Below are 24911 nucleotides of genomic sequence, written 5' to 3' on the forward strand. Positions count from 1 at the left end.
TACTAACTAGATATTTTAGCTTATGACATTTCAAAATATGGCTTTCTTGTTGCTGGACACATTTTTTTTTAAACGATTCGAATGTAAAAAGCAACTGTACGGACTTTTGTTGTTGTATTTCTTCAATATTGCAACAAATATAGAGCAATGGGCAGATAATTCCCACAGCAGGATGGACTCTGGGGATGAGTGAATGGTGTTACCAATTACTGTGCTAATCGTTGAGAAGATGCCTCTGCACTGTGGGGCCTTAGCCCAAACATCTGTAAGTGGCTTTCGCCTCATTTTGCTATCCACAGCCAGCCCCTCAGGGGACAGCATGTTTGTCTGAATCGTATCAGGCCATACCATGCGATTGTTGCAAGCGCGGTATTAAATTTAACTTGGTCATATTCATACATACTACACACGTTATTGAGTCTATGGGGCATTGTTTTTGTCAGTATGTGTTTGGACCGATTGTAAGGTTACATGATTAACTTACTAGCAACCTTCTTGGTTCTTTCAGTAAAGTCACGTAGAAAAGAAGTAATAAAATAATAAAAAATAAAACATAATAAAATAATATAATAATATAATATAATTAAATAATATGATAATATAATATACTATTATAATATAATATTTTTTTTATTACTTCCCTTCTACGTGACTTTACCTAAAGAACCAAGAAGATGAATCCCTGCAGTCACGAAAGCTTTAAATCGAAATTTACTAGCAACCGTTACGTAATTTGACTAGCACTGGTAACTTCATGATGGAGGAAGCCCTGTTTTATGTCACTGAATTAAATTTATATTTTAATCAGTGCTTATTATTTCATGTCCTACAGTCCCTCTTAGCCTTCCCTCCATTCTTACTTTTTCATCCACTTATTTTCCAGTCTGGTATGGATTTTAATAATATATATATTTATACTTGGAATACAGTTTCAGTATCAATTGTGAAAATCTCATTTGAGACGAATATATGTTGGAGTTCTTCACACATCCATTGTAAAATATGAACATCCAGTCATACCTACGTGTTTTTCAGTATTCTTTACAACTGCACTGAATGTACGTATTTGTGCCTATACTTTCAAAGCTTGCGCTGTACATTCATAACAATAGTATGGTCAAATATAGTTGAATGAGCACGAAGTTAACTTCCAGTGGCAAGTATTGGTAGGGCCCCTCCCTGGCCTTACAGGATGACCCAGCAGTGATGTACATCACTTGACCTGTAATCCTGTCACACGGGGCAGAAGCAAGGTCTACAAGGCTAGGTGATGTAAGTAAAAAAATAATTCGGCAATGCTGAAATCACTCTGGGGAATCTGACCAGAGCATTCACTCACATCCTCTGGGATGTGTGCCACAAATGTTCCTCCTAAAGGTGCCCTACAGGTTACTCGGCCTTCTGCTGAGAAAGGTTAACGGTGGGGCATGTTCATTACAGCACAGGAAGCCTCGACATTCGGGGCAATAGACACAGTCCTGCCATTGATTTTCGCTCCGTGAAACTTGTAATTTTCTCCGGGACAATGGGGGCATTTCTCAGCGGGAAGCGATTAAAGGTGACGGCCCTGTCCTTTGACTATTTCCCCCTCTGGGGTCAGGTTCAGGCCTGTGTTTGTGCGTGGCGAAGGTGTATTTGAAAATGCACGTGTCTTAATGGGGCAGACAGAGCCATCGCAGGGGTGTCAGGCATTGTCATTGAAAGCAGGAAATGTAGGCTTGCTGCAGATAGTCTCACGACAATGAATGATTGCATGTTGAACTTCTTTCGCACCGTACGTAGCCATCCCTGCTAATCGGAGGTGTGGGGGAAGGACAACAAACTAAACACAAAATCCTGCACCAGCATTTACCATAAATGGGGGGTCAACGATTTTCGTTCTCAAAAGTGCAAGCGATTGGGTTGTTCACCCGCCGCTTTTAAAATATTCTGCCGTATATATATACGGCTGACTATTTTGAATCACGTTTCTAAAATCCCCAAACTACGTAATAATCTGTTTGGCTTGGTTATGTACAATTGTTTGATCACATCCGCAAAATCAGCTTTAATTAAGCAAATTAACGCATAATTGTAGTGCATTATTTTCCGCAGATTTGTCAATTAGTCAAAATTAATGAGCTGGCAGTACTTGTACAGTGCAAAGGGGAAGGGTGTCTAATTTATACAGCCGTAGTGGCTGCTTAATAATGTATATGATGATCCTAATTAATGTTTGACTTCGAGCGCAGCTGCAATCGTCGCACACTCAATGAATGAATTCCTGAAGTATTTCCAGAATATACTAATTGATGCCAATCTTGCCACCAGAAGAGTAATTTTATACACCCTTTTTTGCCCTATTTAGTATCACAGGAAGCGAATGTGATAATTTCGAAAAGTTATTTGGCAAAGTTCAGTGCATAGTTATGAATTATAATACTTTTATTTCTTTAAAAGTATTATAATTCATAAGTGCATACTTGTGTTGTGCCCGAAACGTCGTCATTTATTTTATTTTATACCTACGTGACTTTACCGAAAGAACCAAAGAGTACTTTTCTTTTTAATCCACTGCTGAGTGAGGGCATCCCTACACCGTGCCGTTGTGGAAGTGATTTGACCAACTTCACCCCGCTGGTAATTGTACGCTGGTGAATTTGTCAATGAACTATCATGTCAACATCTACATTCGGTGATTCTGCATATACATAAGGAGTAGTTGAATATAATTTTAAGATGCTGTGGTTTGGCTGCTGCAGCTCTTTACTATTAAAATTTCCCTCCCTTTATTGCTGCTACACTAGCATAATATGACTTTGAGACACCCCACCACCTACAGATTCCACAAATAGTGACTAATCCCATATCTGCATTTGTCATCAATATGCTAAATTCCTCTGTTGATATGTAAACTCCTTTGTCAAGGCTCTCTCCTCCTCCGACCCAGCTTAAAAATACGCTGCCAAGCTTAGCAGTGTTCATTAGGACGCTGTCTTTCCGACAGCCCTGTTCTTCACCTGAGGATGGCTGCTTGCGTTGTGGCCGAAACGTCGTGAGAATTTTATCTTATTATGTTTTATTTTTTATTATTTCCCTTCTACGTGACTTTACCGAAAGAACCAAGAATATGAATCCATTCAGTCACGAAAGCTTTAAATCGAAATCGTATGAAAGTTATCGTGATTATTTTTTCCATATTGCAGTCTTGTATAACAAAATCTTTCTCTTGGCATCCTCCCTGGAGATGAATGCAATTCATTTAAGAATGCTCACATTGAGCAGTGCTGTCACCACGTGGTAAGGCGACTATCTCTGGAATGTGATATCAGAGAACTTCTTCTGAGATTCCTTCAATTGCCTCTGATCCACATGAGGTGGGGCACCATTTCACTACCGTAGAGACATTCATCAGATTCCAATAAAACCAAAGAATGTTCAGTCCTCGAAACCGGAACATTCTGAATTATCATTACTTTTCAACATTAATGTTATGGATTTCGTGTGCAATAATTATCGACTAGGTTGAAGACAATGAAATTTTTACAATTACCCAATTTTAACCACATGTGCCTGCCCAGATTTAAACCCAGGATCTCAGCATTCCGTGTGGATTTCATTTGAAGTAAAAAAAAATTGTATCACTCTAGAGTCACGTGATGGGACACGGCAAGAAGAGACCTCGGGGGTTCGTTGTTGACTGCGACAGCTACAATAGCGAGCATACGGAAGGACCGATGGTGGCATCAGTGACATTGGTCGTAATGACTTCTTCAAATTCGCCCTCATAATTTGACCCACGTTGTGCATGTTTTGTTTCATTAAAAAACACATGTTAATTAATCCCAACTATATCAATAATGACTCCATATTGTGCCCATGCTCATCATACTGGGTGGTTCAGATGTCTTGCGACCCGCAATTAATTGACCCCAAACATTTTACTTTGCATATTCATTTGTTTTCACACACATTGGTATACAAAAATAATACTTTTACAGAATGGGGGGGGGGGGGGGTCACCAGACATCTGGACCACGCTGTAGAGAGAATATACAAGTACTGCCTACAACTATTTGTAACCCTCCCCCCTTCCCGTCCCCCACAAAGAGGTGCATTAAATCAGCACGTGCCCTATGCACAGGTGTGTTTAAGCGCCACTCATCCAGTGTTTATACGCAACGCAGGTGATCCGTTAATTTGGCTGCATATGGGGGGGGGCTGCTTCCTGTAGGAATGTCTCTTTCAGATTAATTACACCGCCTGGAGTATGCATGGGGGAGCGCAAGGCATTGTGTGCGGGTGCCACTTATACAATCTAATGGGCGGCCGTGTGTCCTGCCAGCACCTCCACATCCTTCCCCCCCCCCCCCCCCCCAGTGATGTTGCCCTTGACTTGACACAGCTGAGCAGCAGGACACGTGCATGACGGGGTTTTTTTTTCTTTCAAAAAGCTTCCATTAACTCTTACAAAAAGGCTGCCAACATTGTCTGGGTGTACTTTCACGAAAATTACTGCCATGATTTTGATTCTCGCCGCTGCTTCGTGAATTCTGCAGCAGAGTTGGTTACGCATGTGTGCTGCGTGCCATGAAGCCAACGCGTCAAAGAGTTTGCCTCTCTCTGATCAAATGAGCATTGGGATGATGCTCATCCCTCACTGGCAGCCCTGAGCCTGCAGTTAACATTCTACATTGCATCATCATCAGAAAAAAATCATCAAAAAACAGAATGTGTAATGCCATGGTGTTAGAATTGGTTCATTGTCACTCTTAGGCAGTGCCAAACTGTCCACACAGTGACAGAGGTGAGGGCTTGTCAGAGGTCGCAACCGGGTACCCGATACCCGTACCCTACCCGATACCCGGCTACCTGTACCCGGCCGGGTACGGGTACGGGTAGCCGTTTGCGACCCTGGTACGGGTACGTGTAGGCCGTGAGTCACTGGTGAGTAGCCGTTTGTCACTCATTTCGAGTAGGGTACGGGAAGGGAACGGGTACCCGTACCCGGCTGGGTACGGGTACGGGTACCCATTTGCGACCCTGGTGCGGCCGGGTACGGGTAACGAATCAAAACCCGTTTGCGACCTCTGGGGCTTGTCCACATGCAGACCCTGCAGCTAACGGCAGAGGCAGTAGGCGGTGATGGCTATACTCTGCTGAGGATTGTTAACATTGATAATAAATTCAGTTTTCTTTAGCGCAATTTTCAGAAGGCCTCAGAGCGCTTAAAATACTGCCATGCTGTTCCTTTTTGGACAATGAATGTAATACTATTGCACAGGCCATTATAATGACGACATATGTACACATATTGTATTTACTGTAATTACATACGAAATAAAAATAATAATAATGCTTGTAAAAAAACATCTCAAAATAGAGTAAACTGAGTTTATTGTAATGTCATGGCCGTAGATTTGTGCATTATGCAGGCAGTATCGTGATTTTCTGTAAAAAAATCAAGGCATGATGGGAGAATCAATGCCGTGTTCACAATTGCACCTTTTTGGTTGTCGTAAACAACTCACATTTCGCATGAATTAATAATATGAAAGTAGTACTTCATTAACCCAGGGGGAAGGATGGCCCTTGACAAGGAATTCAACTTTCAACTTTCCCATTGTGAGCCAAGCACTCGAAGCACATCGCTAACCAGCCAGAGTGTTACGTCGTGGAAATTAAGGAGTATATGACACTATTCTTTACCAGTTTAGTAGTAGGTTTTTACTCTTTAAACAGTTTAAATGGTAAAACCCTACTACTATATTTTGCCACTGGTAAAGGAGGTCTCATAGTGTAAATGCTTACCCCGAGCTCTCAATACTCTGTCTTTGAGTTGTACGCCTTTTGGCGTCATCTGGTCCAACACCATGTGAGACTAGGCTCTAAGGAAAGCTGTCTCGGGTGTGCACCAATCAACTTCAAGGACAGTGCATATCATTACCATTATCAGAGTTGTTTCTTTTTGTTTGCATTTTGACTGCTTGTGTTGCGGTTATTGCAAACATGATGCCTAGTATAAAGGTCGATTTAAAGCTTTCGTGACTGCAGGGATTCATCTTCTTGTTTCTTTCGGTAAAGTCACGTAGAAGGGAAGTAATAAAATAATAAAAATAAAACATAATAAAACAATTCTCACGACGTTTCGGCTACAACGCAAGCAGCCGTCTTCAGGTGAAGAATGAGACACTACCAAACTAGGAGCTTATATATAAGCTGCATTGGGGGTTGAAGAGCGCCTTAACAAAAAGAATGTGCATGTGAAGAGGGATTTAGCATATTCATGGAAAATGCGTAGGCGTTGGGCGGGGGGGTGTCAAAGTCATATTATGCCCATGCATTATGCAGGATCAGCAGCAACCAAGGGGGGTGCAGGGATTAGCAGTAACAAAGGAAAGGAATGTTAATGATATGATATGTAGCTGCAGTTACTCAACAACCACGTAGAAAACTAAAGTATAAACTACATGTAGTTTATACTTTAGTTTTCTACGTGGTTGTTGAGTAACTGCAGCTACATATCATTAACATTCCTTTCCTTTGTTACTGCTAATCCCTGCACCCCCCTTGGTTGCTGCTGATCCTGCATAATGCATGGGCATAATATGACTTTGACACCCCCCCGCCCAACGCCTACGCATTTTCCATGAATATGCTAAATCCCTCTTCACATGCACATTCTTTTTGTTAAGGCGCTCTTCAACCCCCAATGCAGCTTATATATAAGCTCCTAGTTTGGTAGTGTCTCATTCTTCACCTGAAGACGGCTGCTTGCGTTGTAGCCGAAACGTCGTGAGAATTGTTTTATTATGTTTTATTTTTATTATTTTATTACTTCCCTTCTACGTGACTTTACCGAAAGAAACAAGAAGATAGTATAAAGGTGTCAGTTTTGTACCAGTTTAAAGGGTAAAAACCTACTACTATATTTTTGCCACTGGTAAAGGAGATGTCTCATAGTGTAAATTTTTACCAGTTTGTCATAAGGCAAAGGGACATCATAAAGAAAAAGTATACATTTATCTGTAAAGTAATGTATATACATATAGGTTATTATTTTCCCTCTAAATTATTCTTCTGCAGATATTCCTTTCAACACATTTCATCGCTGTAATTCCATGTACACACGTAATATCGTGCATATTACATTCATGCATTTACGTGACAATTACCCGTTAATATTTATTGCCAATCTCAAAATACATGTATCGAATGGCATGTGTGAGAATCCATGCTTTTGATTCACATGTTGCATGTAATGGGTTTAAGTGACCCTGTCAGCTCCGAGATGCAGCAATACTCACTATAATTAAATATATATTGGATTCTTGAATTTGAATTGTGACCCTGAAAATTAATTTAATCAATGAGGCATGCAAATCATTAACCTCCTCTATATAGTAGGTATATATATTTAAACATCTTAGGTATTTGTTTCATTGCCGAGATGCAGTGACGTATAATCCATCAGCAAATCGCTCTTTGTGATCAATGTATCCCAGTAGAATTTGTGTTAACAAGGTAAGCCTTGGAAGACCTGGCAGACCAATACAAGGCCAATTGATTGATCTAAGTATTATTTCTTTAGGTACTGAAATAAAAAACGCTTCACCTATTTTTAGATGATTTTTACAAGCATTATTATTATTATTTTTATTTCGTATGTAATTACAGTAAATACAATATGTGTGCATATGTCGTCATTATAAGGGCCTGTGCAATAGTATTACATTCTTTTTGATTTAAAGCATTCGTGACTGCAGGGATTCATATTCTTGGTTCTTTCGGTAAAGTCACGTAGAAGGGAAATAATAAAATAATAAAACTTAAACAATACGATTCCCACGACGTTTTGACTGCAACACAAGCAATCATCATCAGGTGTGAATTCCATAGCAAGAAAATATTTTTTCAAATTTTCTTCAAATTTTCTTTCTGATGGATTTCACACCTGATGACAATTGCTTCTGTTGCAGTCGAAACGTCGTGAGAATTTTTATTGTTTTATATTTATTATTATTTCCCTTCTACGTGACTTTACCGAAAGAACCAAGCATATAAGTATTACATTCATTGTCCAAAAAGCAACGGCATGGCTTTGTTATGTGGATAAAAGGGGAAAAAAAGCCACGGGAGTTGCCGACAATGTGTGCGGCTTAAATCAGACCGGTTTAAAAGTTGCTCGGGGAATTATGTCACGGTGACAAACGTTTGGCTGCCATCGGCCAAGCCCGTGACTCATCATCATAGACGCACAGCCGCGGAGTTGCAAGGTGCATTCACGGACGCTCGCTAAAATATACCACCTACGCCAGACCTCTTATGGTCCTCGGAGAAAGCACGGCGAGCGATCACAAAAGAGGGCGCCGATATCCGTGCCGTGCATCTGCCGGTTTCTTTGTATCGCTGCGTCGCCGCCAGAAGAGCTCGTAAAAGAGTCGTCGCATCCGTCCCCAGCAATCGCTGCACCGTTCCCGTGGCGCAGTCGCAACAATCGACACGCAATGACGATATTGGCATTGCACCGTGCGTGAACTCCAACTTCAGGGTCTGTTCTCTCCGTTTGACGCGTCATTGACGCACGTAAGGTTCCTGCCAATTCGTGACCGCGCAAAGGGCCCTGCCGTTGTTCTCGTGCACACACGCACGCACACACACGCACGCACACAAATAACAATGACTCGCTCTGTGTAGACCTACCAGGCTGTTGGGGCAAGTGCCATGAACAATCACATTCTGAGGCCGGCATAGCACGCGATGGGGCTTGTGTGGCCAGCGTTCCAACTCCGCAGTGCTGATGTTTACACACCTAAAGGAAGCCCAGGGCCGATTCAGATATTCGCCACTGATGTTGACCGTAAGCGGGAATCGAACTCGGGTCGCCGGGTTTGTACCTAACCGCTGCACTACCGCGCGCGCGCACACACACACGGTAAATGTGCTAAAGCACACTCACACAACTCAATGTCTACTATGGCATGGTGGGAATTTCCGCGTGGAATCGCACGCACATTTGACAGGTTTTTACGCCGCTTAGTATTTATATAAGAAATGGCAATTTAGCCTGAGCACATGTATGGGACCCATTATGTACGTAAGTCATGTTTAAAGATCAAGAGAACCGTCCATTTAGTTGATGCTAATGCATTCGCGGTATATATATATAATACATACACACGCACACACATCTTTCTGCTGTAATGTGTTTGGGAGTGACAGGTGATCGTTACGAATTCATAATAAATGTAGAGCAGTGTAAGACCCACAAAGGTGGGATCCGAGATCATGAGGATGAGAGCTTTTCTCTCGCACTAAGTGCCCAATGAGCCAGCTGTATTGATGGCAGGGGTCCGCTGTAGATGCGATTCCCTGCAGATATCTTTAATACGAATTAGTGGCTAATAAGATGCCATTACATTGATCATTTACACTGGCTCCTAGTGGGTGTGCAGTGGCTGAGCGGCAATAACACCGTTAACGAGTTCTATGCATTTGTACATAAGTATGTCCCTGGGTTCAGGATCGAGAGACAAACATGGTAATGTAATTGCCCTAATAAACCACTTTCTGCGATTTTGTCAATGAAAGCATAATTTCTTAGTTTTTCATGGACTTGGAAACCGTTACGTTTTTTGGAAGATCTGGAAGTTTTGTGTACGCATCATAAAAATTATGCGTATGTATATCCTGTGTTTTTATGTATTTTTAAACATGACTGAATTGTGAATGCGACATCAGAGTACATATAGTGAGGTAGAGTGCGGGTACTGCCGGCTAATCTCAGACATGTATCCAGTGTGGAAGTGTGGGCCATCATAGCCTTGAGAGGAGAGGGGCTCTTAAGAGCTCCTTCTAGTGGAGGCCCTTCTGCAAGCAGTTGCGTGCAAAAAGCTGTTGCAGGGCTGTGACTTTACCTGCATATGATCAATTATACCATACCTATAAACTATTTAACTTTTTTTACCAGGTAAGGACCATGAAGCTATATCACTCTTTTTCAGAAGTGACCTGGCAAAAAATGATACCTCAATGAAGTGGCTTATCAAATACTCTAAATACGTGTTTCTAAATGTGGAGGGATAAACCACAGGACCGGAGAAAAAATCCGTGCGACCACGGAGAGAACATGCAAACTCTAAATATACAGGCATCAGGGTTGGAATTGAACCCACGACCTCCGGTATATCAGGGACGGTAGTTAACTTTTCGCCATTGTGGCCCCCCATATCAACATTGCAGTGAAGACCTGCTGCGATTGAAGAGTTTAAATGTGCTTGTACAGCAGATTTAAATGTTGCATAAGAGATCCTGCGTCTGTGATATCATCACTGCTTTATATTAGTAATGCCATTACTGTGTGCATAGTTATGCTTGGTTTATTGTTCAAGCGCATTAATGCTATAATTCAAGGAATGAAGCAACACCACCTTACACATTTAATCTCTTCCCACCGTCCTCTGTATCGTTTCTTGATAAATCGGACTTATATCATGAATGCATTATTTATTAATATTTAGTGACTTGCTTTCCCATTTTCTATATTTTGCACTCCTATCGTTATTTTTTGTGTATCGTTTGCTGTTGTAAGCCTTGCTGACCCACCCATACAGGACATCTGTGAAAAATACTCTTAGTTCTTTCGGTAAAGTCACATAGGTAAAAAATGAAATTAAAATTAATAAAAAAAACAATGAAATAAAAAAAGAGCTTCATAGCCCATCGGATTCCTCCTCCAGACTAAATAGAGATGATTCTGATTCTCAGTGGACTGTTGGGACGGACCGGATGGAGAACCCATTGTCTACCATGGCCACACGCTCACGTCAAAGATCCTCTTCCGCGATGTCATCGAGATCATCAACAAGTATGCCTTCGTCAAGTCACAGTGAGTACCGCCAGGGTCGACCATGGGGTTGGGGGGGCGTGCGGCCCGGGGCAAATCACACCATGTGCCCCCCCCCCCCTCCACTCCCCGACACCTTCAAACTAAATCAGAAGTGGAAAAAAAATGAATAGGTTTTACCCTTCCTGGAAATTAAAGCAGGTGTTAAGATGTTCAAACACCAAATAGAAACCTTTTTGCAAGGAATCAAGTCTATATGGCCTTGTCTCACCAGTGTCAGACCAGAGAATGGCAAAATGCAAAAAGTACAATAACAATGCACGCATCAGAGCATTTATCGCTTGTGGTGAGCAGCTGTATCATTGGATACCTTTGAGACTGGCAAACAGGTCGCATGATAAACCCGAGGTATTATATCTGACACTGTGATGGTGAAGTGCGCGGCCCCCCAAAACGCGCGGCCCCCCAAAGCGTGGGGCTCGGGACAGTCGCCCCGTTGAGTGGATTTTTGGCGAGGCTGACGCCTGTATATTTGGAGTTTGCATGTTATCCTCATGGTCGGATGGATTTAAATCTGGGTTCTCAGGTTTTTTTCCTCCCCATTATATAGGCTGCTATAAATTTTCACGTGAAAAGCCACTTTGTGGCAAGGTCACTTCTAAAAAAGAGCTTTACAGCTCAATGGGCTTGACCTGGTAAAATACAAATAGCTTCGTATAATGTCACCTCGGTCCTCTGCGGTGAGCAGTATGTCTTTAAAAACAACGGCGCATCGCCTCTCCAAACTGAATTGACGCCAAACCGCTTGCGCGTTTCCGAGATGCAGCAGCGGTGAACGTGACACCCGCACCCTGCAACTCGCGTCCGGACGTCTCTCGGAAAGCGGAGAGAGCGGGCTTAAACCGCGACGCGCCCCTTGAAACCGCCGCACGTTGACGCTCCCAACCTTGGCACGTGGCAGGTTCCCGGTGATCCTGTCCATAGAGAACCACTGCAGCGTGCCGCAGCAGAAGAAGATGGCCGAGTGCATGCGCGAGATCCTGGCCGACAAGCTCGACCTGTCGCGCGTGGCGGACGGTGACCCCAGCCGGCTGCCTTCTCCACAGAGCCTCATGGGGAAAATCCTCGTCAAGGTACCCACACCCCCCCCCCCCCTCCCCCCCAACACGCACGCACACCTTTTTTTGTTGCAAGTCTTTAAACGAATGTTTTTTTTACCATTGGAACCTCATTTGCCAGTAAAAAATATGATAATTGGTTTTTTACCCTTCTATCTGGCAACAAAACTTACACCTTTTTTACAAGGAATCATATTGTGGTCTATGCAAACATGACTCCTTGTAAAAAAGGTGTCAGTTTTGTTGCCAGATAGAAGGGTAAAAAACAATAATATTTTTTACTGGCAAATGAGGTTCCAATGGTGTAAATGCTTACCCCGAGCTCTCATACTCTGATGGTGCATTGTCTCTGAGTTGTGCGCCTTTTGGCGTCATCTGGTCCAACCCATGTGAGACTAGGCTCTAAGGAAAGCTGTCTCGGGTGTGGACCAATCAACTTCAAGGACAGTGCATACATTATCAGAGTTGTGTTTTTTGTTTGCATAACTGTGGTTTATGCAAACATGACTCCTTGTAAAAAAGGTGTCAGTTTTGTTGCCAGACAGAAGGGTAAAAAAACAATTATCAAATGTTTATTAATCGTCCTTGTTACCGTTGTAGGCGATTTACATTTTGTCGTCATGGTCAAAGGGCCGCAGCCACACCATTTTGGGCTAGTGAGGGCGGAACTATCATCTTGGTTCTTTCGGTAAAGTCATGTAGAATGGAAATTAAAAATATATATATTATTTTATTATTTCCATTCTACGTGACTTTACCGAATGAACCAAGAAGATGAATCCCTGCAGTGACGAAAGCTTTAAATCGAAATTTAGGGCGGAACTATGTTAGTGAGTTGCAGTAAGCTGTGTTTTTTTTGGTTGTTCCCGGTTTTCAGTATTATTTAAAAGTTCCATTGATACCAGACCATCCTCAGTTCGATCATCTTTGACTGCACAAGTTAGTACGGTGCCGAGTAAGGAAACAGACGACACTGTATTCTCCTGATTATGACGCACTTTCGCTCGCTCATCCCTCTCTGTATTTAGCAAGTTATATAAATAAAGCCTGCTAATCCATTCTAGATTTGAAGCTTTCGTGACTGCAAGGATTCATATTCTTAGGTTTTTTCGGTAAAGTCACGTAGGTAAAAATTAAAAATAATAAAAGTAAAATAAAAATCACGACGTTTCGGAGGCAACACAAGCTTCCGTCTTCAGGTGGAACCGTCACAGCACGATTGCTGTATCAAGCGAGATAAACTCCAAGAGACCCGTCCCTGCATATATACTGGTTGAGGGTGGGAGGAGCCAAGGCAGGCACCTGGATCGGAGCTTTGTATTATTATTATTGTGAGGTTGGCGCGGCTGCTAATCCAGGTGTGTGTGTGTAGGATTTGTATAACTTTATTGACGCCCGGAAAAAGTTTGGGGTGCATCTTGTATTTTGGAACATCTTTTCATCTGTAGAAGATGGGGTTTTTGCGTGTGTTTTTAAAGCTGTTGTCATTGTTGTTTTCGTAATATTATTTCCATGATATAGTTTGCGAGCTATGTGGTTAATCTTCTTGGTTTTTTTCAGTAAAGTCACGTAGAATGGAAATAATAAAATAATAAAAATAAAACATAATAAAATAATTCTCACGACGTTTCGGCCACAACGCAAGCAGCCGTCCTCAGGTGGAGAACAGGTCTGTCGATAAGACAGCGTCGTGAGAATTATTTTATTATGTTTTATTTTTATTATTTTATTATTTCCATTCTACGTGACTTTACCGAAAAAACCAAGAAGATGAATCCCTGCAGTCACGAAAGCTTTAAATCGAAATAAAACTATGTGGTTAACTTGCTTGCCACGGGAGATGGTCGACTTCCCGGTTGTGGTGGCCTCAAATTTCACCTCTACCCACAGTGCTTTGGGCAAGAGGAAGATGTGACATGTGCTAAACATACATGAAATGCAATGCGACATTTTAAGCACTACAATCGTCGTTTTGTTGTTTACCCACATTCCCTTAGTTTTTCTTTTACTGGTTGGAACCTCCTGGTTACACCAGCCCACAGGGGATTATTGTGTCCGTCCGTCCGTCGTCCAGGGAGGGGCTGGGTGGGGAGGGGGAGGGAGGGCTGGGTGGGGAGGGGAGGTTGGGCAGGGGCTGGGTGGGGATGGTGGGGCTGGGTGAGGAGGGGCTGGGTGGGGAGGGTGGGGAGGGGCTGGATGGGGAGGGTGGAGAGGGTGGGGATGGGTGGGGGGTGGGGCTGGGTGGGGAGGGGCTGGTCACCCCGTGGTGCCCTTATAAAACTCAACGTTTAACCTACTCACGCCGGCTTGTGCCCGCCCTCACAGTCGGGCATATTTGCGGAATACACCACGCCGCCGTTGACCCTGCAGGCCATTGACCGAGCAACCCAACGTTCCTACCAGCTCCCTCCACAGGAATGTGTTTTTACTCCGAGCACCACTTTTTATTGTTGTTTCATTATTCACCTGCAAGCTCAGGTCTATAGATGGACCATAATGTTCCAATTTGGCCATCGTTTGATTGACTGCACCGTTGCACACAAGCAGCGCTCTGCTGAGTTCATTGCTTCTTTCTCTCTCTCGTCTCTGCCCAAATAAATAAGAAGAGAATAAGTAAAGGGGTAAGCGAGGCTCTCTTCGTCTAGACGCTGGGCTGCGTACGTTTGCCTGCCTGCCTGCTTGAAAGTGCGCTTGCCAATGATGTGGACGATTTGCAAAGGGTTGGGCGGTCCCAATGTTCACCAGTGCTTTGTTAGTATTCACTTGTCAAAGTAAAACACAGAGTACGGTATTCCCTCGTTATTCACAAACTTGCTATCCGCAATTTTGGCTATCCGCCAATCGCATCTGGAACTCTACACGACCACCGCATCGAGAGGGAGAGAAGGAAAGGCACGCGATAAAGTGATGGGAGAGAAAGTGATGAGGTAAAGTGATTAAATATATTTTTTTATCTATTTCATAGCTTTTTTATGTATTTAAGATCATTTTCAGAGGCCAATATCATTATCCACAAAATCTACTATTCACTAGCATCTCCAGAACGTATCCCTTGTGAATAACTAGGGAATACTTAAATAATAATATAAAACAATCCTTGAGCCAGGAAACTGTTGCCAAGTTTCATCATTCAGGAGTTGTTCTGCCTCAGGATTCCTAGCCAATTTCTTTTCTCTTTGTTTCCTCTGAGTGTTTTGCATGTTCCATTAAAGTGTAGAAGGTAGGACTCGGAGAAAAGTCACGAATGAAAGGAAAAGCACTTAAAACTCCACACAGACTGGTCACAACTCATTTGCTCTACTGCCAAAACGTGCTGCGCTGATCATACGCTGATCTTCTTACAGGCCCGAAAGTTGGGAGTCTCATACCACTTGATGATCTCTGCTTGATCCACTAACTCCACTTACAAAGCTCTTGGTTAAAACAATAATTACTTCATGATATTTCCCATTATCGTTCCCTGGAATTACCATGTTGCACGGCAAACAAGAATGACTCATTACTCATATTCTCGATGGCCATCATCATTTGCCGCTGTTATATGAAGGCTTTCCCAAGCCTCCACCATTTTTCACGATCCTGCAGTTGCAGTGTCATAATCATCCACCGAGCACCTTTTTAGCGGTGAAAGTTCCACATGTCCATGGTGTGGGTGAGTCAAACCACATGGCAACCATTGATGGCTTCCCACAGAGTGGCACCGTATATTCATTTTAGCAACACCTGAGCAATAACAGGCCGCAATTGCGCTCACCAAATTGTGCGAATAATGCGACTATATAAAAAATGACTGATTATAATACTGATTATGATTATAATCATTATTTCTTTTTCGATTTAAAGCTTTCGTGACTGCAGGGATTCATCTCCTTGGTTCTTTCGGTAAAGTCACGTAGAATGGAAATAATAAAATAATAAAAATAAAACATAATAAAATAATTCTCACGACGTTTTGGCCACAACGCAAGCAGCCGTCCTCAGGTGAAGAACAGGTCACCTGAGGACGGTTGCTTGCGTTGTGGCCGAAACAGTCGTGATAATTATTTTATTATGTTTCATTTTTATTGTTTTATTATGTTTTATTATTTTATTGTTTTATTGTTATTATTTTATTACGTATTATTATTTATTATGTTTTATTTTTATTATTTTATTATTTCCCTTCTACGTGACTTTACCAAAAGAACCAAGAAGACATTATTTCTTCTTTAGTTGCATCATTCATGTGAATTACAGCTCGCAATCCTGCACAATCCGATTAATGGGTGTTTATAGATGTGGAAGGAGACTGGAGCACCTGAAAAACAAATCACTTGTGTGTGAGGGAAAAACACTCTGTCGTACAGATGTAACAGATGGAAATTAGTCCGCAATTTGCTGCCCCGCATTCTCCTGACAACCCGGGGTGTGGCGCCTCGATGCCGATGGGAAAGGAGTTTTGAAACATTTTCTGCGATCCACAAAAACCCTCACCTCCACAGTGCTGGGTTGCCGGCATGGGCCACCACCAGCATTTAATAACGATGATTCCTGCACTGAGCCTGAAGGGGTTTTCAACTGCTATGGTGGGACGGATTTATTTTTTTGTCATCACTGTTTCTGAGTACAGATCCAAAGTCTCAAAACTCCACGTGGCAAGCGACGAATAACCACTGCTGAAGGTGTAATGCACAGGTTAATTGTTCTTAAATTGACCGAGGCTAGAGGAACTTGGCAATAGATGATGATGGGAGGGAATTCCAAAGTGGAGGAGTGCGTGGAAAGAGGCAGGAAGCAGGAGTGCGGTGGCCTGCAGTGTGGTGGTTGAGTGCGACGTGGATGGGACGAAACGGTCAGTGTCTCAACATGGGTGGGGGAATCAACTAGTGAACTTGATGGCAACCCTCACCAAGGAGGTGACTGGGTGGGGTGCCACGGTGGAGAGATGTTAACTACCTCACCTTGTATACAGGAGGTCGTCGGTTCAATCCCGACCCTGACGCCTGTATATTTGGAGTTTGCATGTTCTGCCCATGGTCGTGTAGATTTTTCTCCGGGTCCTCCGGTTTTTCTCTCCGTATTTCGAAACATGCGTTTGGAGGATTTGGCTGCTATAAATTTCCACGTGATGAGCCACTTCGTTCAGCTATCATTTGTAGCCAGGTCGCTTCTGAAAAAGAGCTACATAGCTCAGTGGGCCTTACCTGGTAACATAAAAACAAAGTTTCGCTTTATAGACTTACGCCCGGTGAGCGAGTGACTGGAGCGCATCGGCAAGCATCGGATCGTCGGTCGACCTCACGTACGACCAAACTTGGCTGCAAGTTTGGTCGTACGTGTTATGTATATCGTTTATTGTTCAATTTAAATCACAGTTCCTATGATTAGTTGTTACATTGTTTTTATAGCTTTATTTTAGTGATTTGAAAACATACGGTTAATCTAAATAGTCTTATGGTTGTTGTTGTTGGCTTGCACCACATTGTGATTTTTTCACACAGCGTTTTAATACTTTTTTTGGGGGGTGGGGGGGGGGGGATATTTGCTGCTTTATTCTAGGATGTTTCTGTTACGCGTCATCGCTTTGGGATGTTCTGTGTTCATATTTTGTTTGTTGCGGTTGCACCCGACTCAAGAGCCGCACGGCTCACAGGGCTATACCTAATAAATGAAACTTGAAAATGAAAAACTTGAAAACGCTCCACGTCGAATTCTGTCGAGCGCAGTGAGTTCGGAACCGAGCCCTCCGATCCAGGGGTAGCGTCGTGCATAAATGTGTCTGCGGCTCCCCGTGCGTGCGCGCTCGCAGGGCAAGAAGCTGCCGGCGAACATCAGCGACGACGCGGAGGAGGGAGACGTCTCGGACGAGGACAGCGCTGACGAGATCGAGGAGGCGTGCAAGCTCATCAACGGAGACGTATGTTGTGGCGCTATCGCAAGGACACGTCGCGACCCACTAATTGGTTTCATTTTCTTCTCCTAAGTGTCGTTTTTCTCGTATCACTTGCCATTCCGTCCGCCCTGGGCATTTCTGACTCTTGCGCCTGATTAAGGTGCTAAATATTGTTCACTACACCATTTTCTTTCATATATAAACACAATAAAGACAAAGATCCCCCTGTTATAGCCTTAACAGACTGTTGGGGCAAGAGCTGTTAACGAGCACCTATGAAGGCCGGCATAGCACACGAGGGGGTGGGTGACCAGCGCCACGCTCGACTGCCTTTGTCTCCCCAGTAACGATGTTTACACACCGCACCGGATACTCATTTGAGGCTGAGACGACCTAGGACCGGTTCAAATAATCGTCGCCAGCTTTTGCCGTGAGCGGGAATTGAACTCGGTTCGCCGTATTCGTAGCGCGGCGTAATAACCTCTACACTACCGCTCCCACAATACATACACACACACAGTATGGCATACATGTTGACATCTGGCTGTTATGTACTGAATATACACAGATAAATGCTCCAATGTATTTTTAGTTTTATCAAATGGATGGACATTGTTGGTATTCAAATCTTCATATTCAACGTTTTACACTGTGCTGTGTGTGTGTGTGTACACAAGCATGTTCGTGTGTACTCGTACACGTTCCTTGTAGACATGCATACACAACATATGCGTTTGTGTGCACGCATATGAATGCTCTTATGTAACACTGCAGTGTAAAGTTCGTGGGAGGGGAGGATTGATGCACGTGGTTCCGGCCCTGACCTATGAACTCGGTGACCCGAGTCCGATTTCCAGCCACGGCTACCGCTAGGAGGTGGCGAGTTATCCCAAACAGCCCTGGCCAATCTTCACTTCCTCCTTAACTGAGCCTCACTGGCCAGCGTGGTGAAGTATGGTCAAATAAGCCTTACGATTGAATAGTTGCGCGGAGGGCTTCGTCCAACAGTGAGCTGATAAAGGGATGTAAATGATTGCTATCTTTCACCATTAAGCAGCGTGGAGCTTTTTCCAGTGTACAATGTCATTATCAACTGCACACTTCTTGCAATGTGCATTTCGAATATACGGCATGTGTTTCATATAGTAGAAGTTGAGATAACATCTCTCATAGGAAATTCTCGGATTTTACAGCGGGACGCTTTTATCACAATCCAATGGACGTCGGCTGTATCTCGTGCAAATTCTGTCGTGACAGATAAACATCTTCAGGCTTTTGGATGGGACTACATAGATCGTGCAGAGGCTGGCCCCCATCGCTATCACCCAACAACAACAACAACAACAAAACGTCGATTTGCTTCTCACCCAACGCATCCGGCATTGCCCCGTGTAATTAATGCGCGCGGCTGACACCGCGGATTTGCAATTGGGAACGCACGTGGCGATGCCTAGGTGGATAACGGCGAGTCACGGCGGGCGTGTGGGTAGGTGGGTGGGTGGGCGTGTGGGTGGTGGGTGGGCGTGTGGGTGGGTGGGTGGGCGTGTGGGTAGGTGGGTGGGCGTGTGGGTAGGTGGGTGGGCGCGTGGGTGGGTGGGTGTGTGGGCGTGTGGGTAGGTGGGTGGGTGGGCGTGTGGGTAGGTGTGTGGGCGTGTGGGTAGGTGGGTGGGCGTGTGGGTAGGTGGGTGGGCGTGTGGGTAAGTGAGTGGTTTGCGTATGGGTAGGTGGGTGGGCGTGTTGATAGGTGGGTGGGCGTGTTTGGTAGGTGGGTGGGCGTGTGGGTGGGTGGGTAGGTGGGCGTGTGGGTAGGTGGGTGGGTGGGTGTGTGGGTAGGTGGGTGGGTGGGCGTGTGGGTAGGTGGGTGGGCGTGTGGATAGGTGGGTGGGTGGGTGTGTGGGTAGGTGGGTGGGTAGGCATGTGGTTAGGTGGGTGGGTGGGCGTGTGGGCAGGTGGGTGGGTGGCGGCGTGCGGCAGTTTCGTCAAACAAAAACGCATCATCGAATGATCGCCGCGAGCATTATTTCACACGGGGAATTTGGCACTTTATCGCCGGTTGTTTAAATGTGGCTTCGACAAACATCGAATAAAATTCGCCGGTCTCACATTACCGATCTGGCATTGTGAAAGCAGGAAACATTGCTTCGTGCTGGCAAAAAAGTTTGTCGGTAAACAATAGTAAATTGAATGTTGAGTGTTAGCAGTGACATTCTGGCAAAACATTGGAATGTGTTTTTATTTTTCTCTACCTCCTATTGCCTCGGCCAAATTGGATTTAAGTAAATTTCCTTTAACTGTTGGGTAATAGTCAACGTCATTTAAACCGTCTGGCAGCTTTCACTTCTGTTTAATAAAATAAGCGCGGGCGCAGTGGGCTGCTACTTTAGAATGTCGACCCAAATTTAGGAGGGATCGTTGTCTAATTAAATGCGCCGTCAGAAAATAACCGAAGCAGACACATGCGATGCACATTCCGTTGCTCGTGATTGTAATGTAATTAAACTTTTTTTACTTTCACATTTTATAATTTATATTCTTTTACAGTTATTTCAGCGTGATTAGCGTGCGACAAACAATTAAGTTGTGGCTTTCTGCTTGGATTTTTATGGGTTTTTAAAATAAATAAATAAACGTTTTTTTTTACAAACAAAAGCAATCGTTCAAACCAATGGTACGCATTCGGTTAAATCCATCGTTGGAATTAATATGCACATTCTCAGGAATGTTTTTGAATGTCTGGAATATTACCATGACCATATTTGTGAATATTATTTCAGCCGAATAACAGATTGTGGTGGCACATTGATTAATGCACTGCGCTATGAACCCGGTGACCTGTGTTTGAATCCCGTGGTGAGTGGTGTCTGAACGAGCCCCCATCCCACACCACCTGACCCTGACCAACCTACAATGACCAGAGTGGTTGAGCATGGTCAAACAACCCTCATAACTAACATGGCTTGGGGGGGGGGGGTCCATCATCCGGCAGTGAATGGAAAAGGGCCGTATAAAATGATTATTCTAAAAAAAACATACGTTCCGCATAGGAACATCTTTTATAAACAAAGCATCTCAAAATATATCATCCCGGCCTTCATAGGTGCTCGCTAACTGCACTTGCCCCAAAAGTCTGCTAAGGCTATACGGGGGATTTTTGTTTTTGTTTTGCTTATACTGTGTCCCTTTATCCTTCTACCTGTCCATGCGGTATCTCCCACTCACCGGCACACACAGCGCTCCCTAAATCACCGTGGCACTGTGGAGTCCAGGCAACGTTTGACTGCATTCAAACCAAAGCTTTCAAATTAACCCGTGCGTTATGTTCTAAATCCTATTAGCTCTAATGAGCAATTAGCTATTGACCAGCTCGCATGCCGATGCCACTGCAATCATTCCAAATCTCCCCCCCCCCCCCCCCCCCCCACTGTCTAATGATGTGGGAGCGCATCTTCAAAGCGTGATTCCTGCTGGAGGTAATAGTAAACAAAGCGCTGTTGTGTTCCGAATTAGGCCAGAGTGTTTCTCCACCGAAGAGCACGCTAAACATGTTAACATCGTCCGCTAATAATAGAGGTTATAGGAATGTAACAAGAAAGGTATGTAACGATATATTGATTCATTGAATTCTATTCCAGCTTAATAGTACAAATCTTAAGTGTGAGAGTAGCACCTTGAGATGCGGATGCATTTAGACGCTGTATAAATCCCAATTGCATTGCAACGTATTATTTACGAGTTGTGCAAAATATTTAGTCAAGTGACATACTATCGTCATATTTAGGCTAATGCTGTTTAACGAACAGGTGGCAACGAGATGGAAAACTAGAAACAATACAAGCGGTGTGGCCAAAAATAAGCAAAAATAAATCATCCTCGAATCGAATCAGAACCCCAAATCATGGAAATGTGTCACATTGATTGTGGGGGGGAATCATTAGAGGCACTGCGATAGAACGAGTTACATGAACTACTTCTGAACAAAAGCGTGTGTGGTTTCTCATTACGGGAAATGTAAATGTATTTCATACTATTTGTAACAGCTTAATGCATTTATCGATTGATTAGTACTGCATTGTAATTCACTTTGGGGGGATGGAGTCTTGCAATATTGTAACGGCCAGGGTGGAGCTATTTGCTGAAGGATCCGAATGCGACCCCACTTTGCACCTGCCTCGCAATCAATGAACATTCAGGTACAGGTAATGCCTGTGGAATAATGCCTTTGTTTTTCTTACAGTAATTTGTTTTCTGTTTCCCCGCTCACAGTGCCTGCAATAGATCTGGATCTGCCTTGTGAAGTGTGCCGTTGTCCCGTCCGCACTGACAATGGTGTACGATTGCATTTCCTAGACGGTGCCGGATGAATCGTATCTTCCGAAACTTTCACTTTTCTTTTTCAGAGCTCCTGCGATGATTTGACGTGGGTTGTGCGATAGTCCGCCGCAGAATGAATGGGGATGTGCATCTGATTTGTGTGGGTCACTCGTTAAAAATGACACGCTTACAAGCCATGGTTTGTGAGAGGTATCCTGTCAATTAGAAGGGTCTTTTTGGCATGAATTGGCATGGTAAGTAAATTGTTAAAATTACATTGAATCTCCTTGCAAATTGACAAGATTTGCATTTGCTCTTTATGCTTGGGTAAACCACGGTTGGTTTTACATACACACACATATATAAGCGACATGGCAAAACGTGGTGTTGAAAATGCAACTGACATCTCCGTTCATTGCTTTTTTTTCTCATTCTTTCAATAGCCGTCCTGTTCTTCCTTATGTGCAAATTACTCGTTGCATAACAATACATCGGCTAATGTTGTTGCTTATTGCTGTAGATCAGACTGATCTATTTTTCTGTAGATCGCACCGATCTACAGCAACCCATTCAGCCACTCGAGCCTCTGGTCCTGGCACCGCTGAAATCCTGGGTTCAAATCCAGGCTATCACCCGTGATTCAACGAGGTTCTCAATTCTAGCGAGTTCATGGTTTCAGCTTGGTCACCGAAACTCTTAGGTTTTTTCGGTAAAGTCACGTATGTAAAAAATAATAAAAATAAAATAATAATAATAATAAATGAAAATAAATCAATTAAATCAATAAATAAATCAATTAAATCAATAATAATAAATGAAAATAAATCAATTAAATAAATATATTTATTTTCATTTATTATTCTTATTTTTTTATTATATCTTACTATGTGACTTTACTGAAAACACCTAAGAGTATGAATCCTTGCAGTCACGAAAGCTTGAGATCTAAAATTGGTCACCGATGTTTGCACACACATTCACATTAAATTTGATTCTATGCTCAATTTATTGACTTGATGGTCATGAAATGAAGATTACTCTCATAAGCAGAATGGGTTCCTTGAAGCGATCTCAGAAGTGGATCTGTGATGTTGACTTCCGTGCGCCACTCTCCAACAAGATGAATGAATGGACTGCTTTGTAAGAGATCAGATTGGAGTCTTTGTCTCATGCCATAATGCTAAGAGCACAATCAGGGTAGCTTTTGTTGAACATTGCAACATTTTTTTTGTAATGCTCTCTCCAATCGCATTCACTTATTGTGGTGTTGTTTAATATGTATTGCTTGTTATGTATTTGAATAGGAAATGGGAATATTTTTGCTGCAATGTTACGATGTGTTGTGTATTTAATTTAGCGTGTATTTTATCAACAGCAATATTAACATTGCAATTGTATAGCGAATATCTATATATACGTTTAAATTGTGTTGTACGAATCTGACGTGTGGTTTCGTGTTATATCCCGCACATTTTATTTTGCATGTTCAACCCAACCCTTAAAAAAACATTCCCAATGATTTAAGACGATTTATGTTTTCCATAAAAATTAGCCATTGCACCCTGAGTAGGTTATGCCTTCTCCTTTGCCTGCTGATACAAAGCATTAATGCCATTTACAAGCATTAATGTCATTTTCCTATGAGATCGTCTGTCTCACATGCTCACCCGAGCCATTAAATACAGATACAGCAATTGATGCATTTTGCACACACGCAGATTCACTTTGAGGCAGATACCAATTTTCTCAATTCTCCCAACCCTTAAAAGCACTTGTCAAATATGTATGAACTAAAAACTTTTTATTTTACCAGCTAAGGCCCACTGAGCTATCGAATTCTTTTTCAGAAGCGACCTGCCCACAAATGATAGCTCAACAAAGTATCTTATCACGTGGAAATATACAGCGGCCAAATACTCTAAACACATGTTTCTTAACGTGGGGGGGAAACACCGAGAGACCCGGACAAAACATCCGCGTGATCTCGGTGAGAACATGCAAACTCCAAAGATACATCTGCAGGTTCGAGATGGAACCCACGACCTCCTGTATACCAGGCGAGGTAGTTAACATCTCGCCACCGCAGCGGCCATATAACCAATACCCAACACATGCCTGTTGGGTACTGGTCATAATTGTTTGTGAGCATTGCCATCTCATGATAATGCAATGTAGACTTTAATACTGGCACTGCTTATTGAATTGGGGATATAGCCTCACTCAGATGCCATCTTGTGTGGTTGGTTATGGCTATGGATTGCCCTTAGGAAACTATTAAAATCCTCGGTACCTGGATGTGAAAGCTGATCCTTGGCAATATCTCATTCGTAGGGCTTTTAAAATGAACAAACTTAAATTCCCAGTGCACATTTATTTTTACCATAGCCCCAACCCCCTTCAGAATGAAATGAAAGGCTATGGTGGCTTCAACAAAATATAGATAACACGAATGAATGTTATTCTGAAGTCTAGCCTGGGGGGACCTTCATCTCGCAGACAAAGGACTAAATTATTAAAACGGTAAAGGTGCAGCCCTGCAAGTGCTTGCTCATGCTGCTGCTGGTGGAAGGGCCTCCACTCGAAGCAGACCTCGAGGGCCCCTCTGGAAGGTATTATTAGTATTATAATTATTATTTTAAAATGATACAATCTAAAATGTATTTAAGTAATGAGTTAGATCGCATAAATATAAATGTGTTGTTAAATCCACCACCCAACACGGCCAATTAGTGAGGTTTTTCACAAAAACAAAATATAGTTCCGAGTTCAGCACACCGGTGTGTTG

General features: G+C 43.1%; 1 protein-coding gene across 1 annotated transcript in view; it reads left to right on the forward strand.

The window, feature by feature from the left end:
* LOC133351052 (1-phosphatidylinositol 4,5-bisphosphate phosphodiesterase eta-2-like) overlaps nt 1–24911 on the forward strand; it is a 367788-nt gene that overhangs the window by 293687 nt on the left and 49190 nt on the right. Inside the window, 3 exon segments of the mRNA XM_061565942.1 lie at nt 10747–10867; nt 11787–11958; nt 17732–17839. Coding sequence (XP_061421926.1) covers nt 10747–10867; nt 11787–11958; nt 17732–17839 — 401 coding nt within the window.

Source organism: Lethenteron reissneri, chromosome 36, assembly GCF_015708825.2.
Source record: "Lethenteron reissneri isolate LAM-NWPU_2019-01 chromosome 36, ASM1570882v1, whole genome shotgun sequence".
Classification (NCBI taxonomy): Eukaryota; Metazoa; Chordata; class Hyperoartia; order Petromyzontiformes; family Petromyzontidae; genus Lethenteron; species Lethenteron reissneri.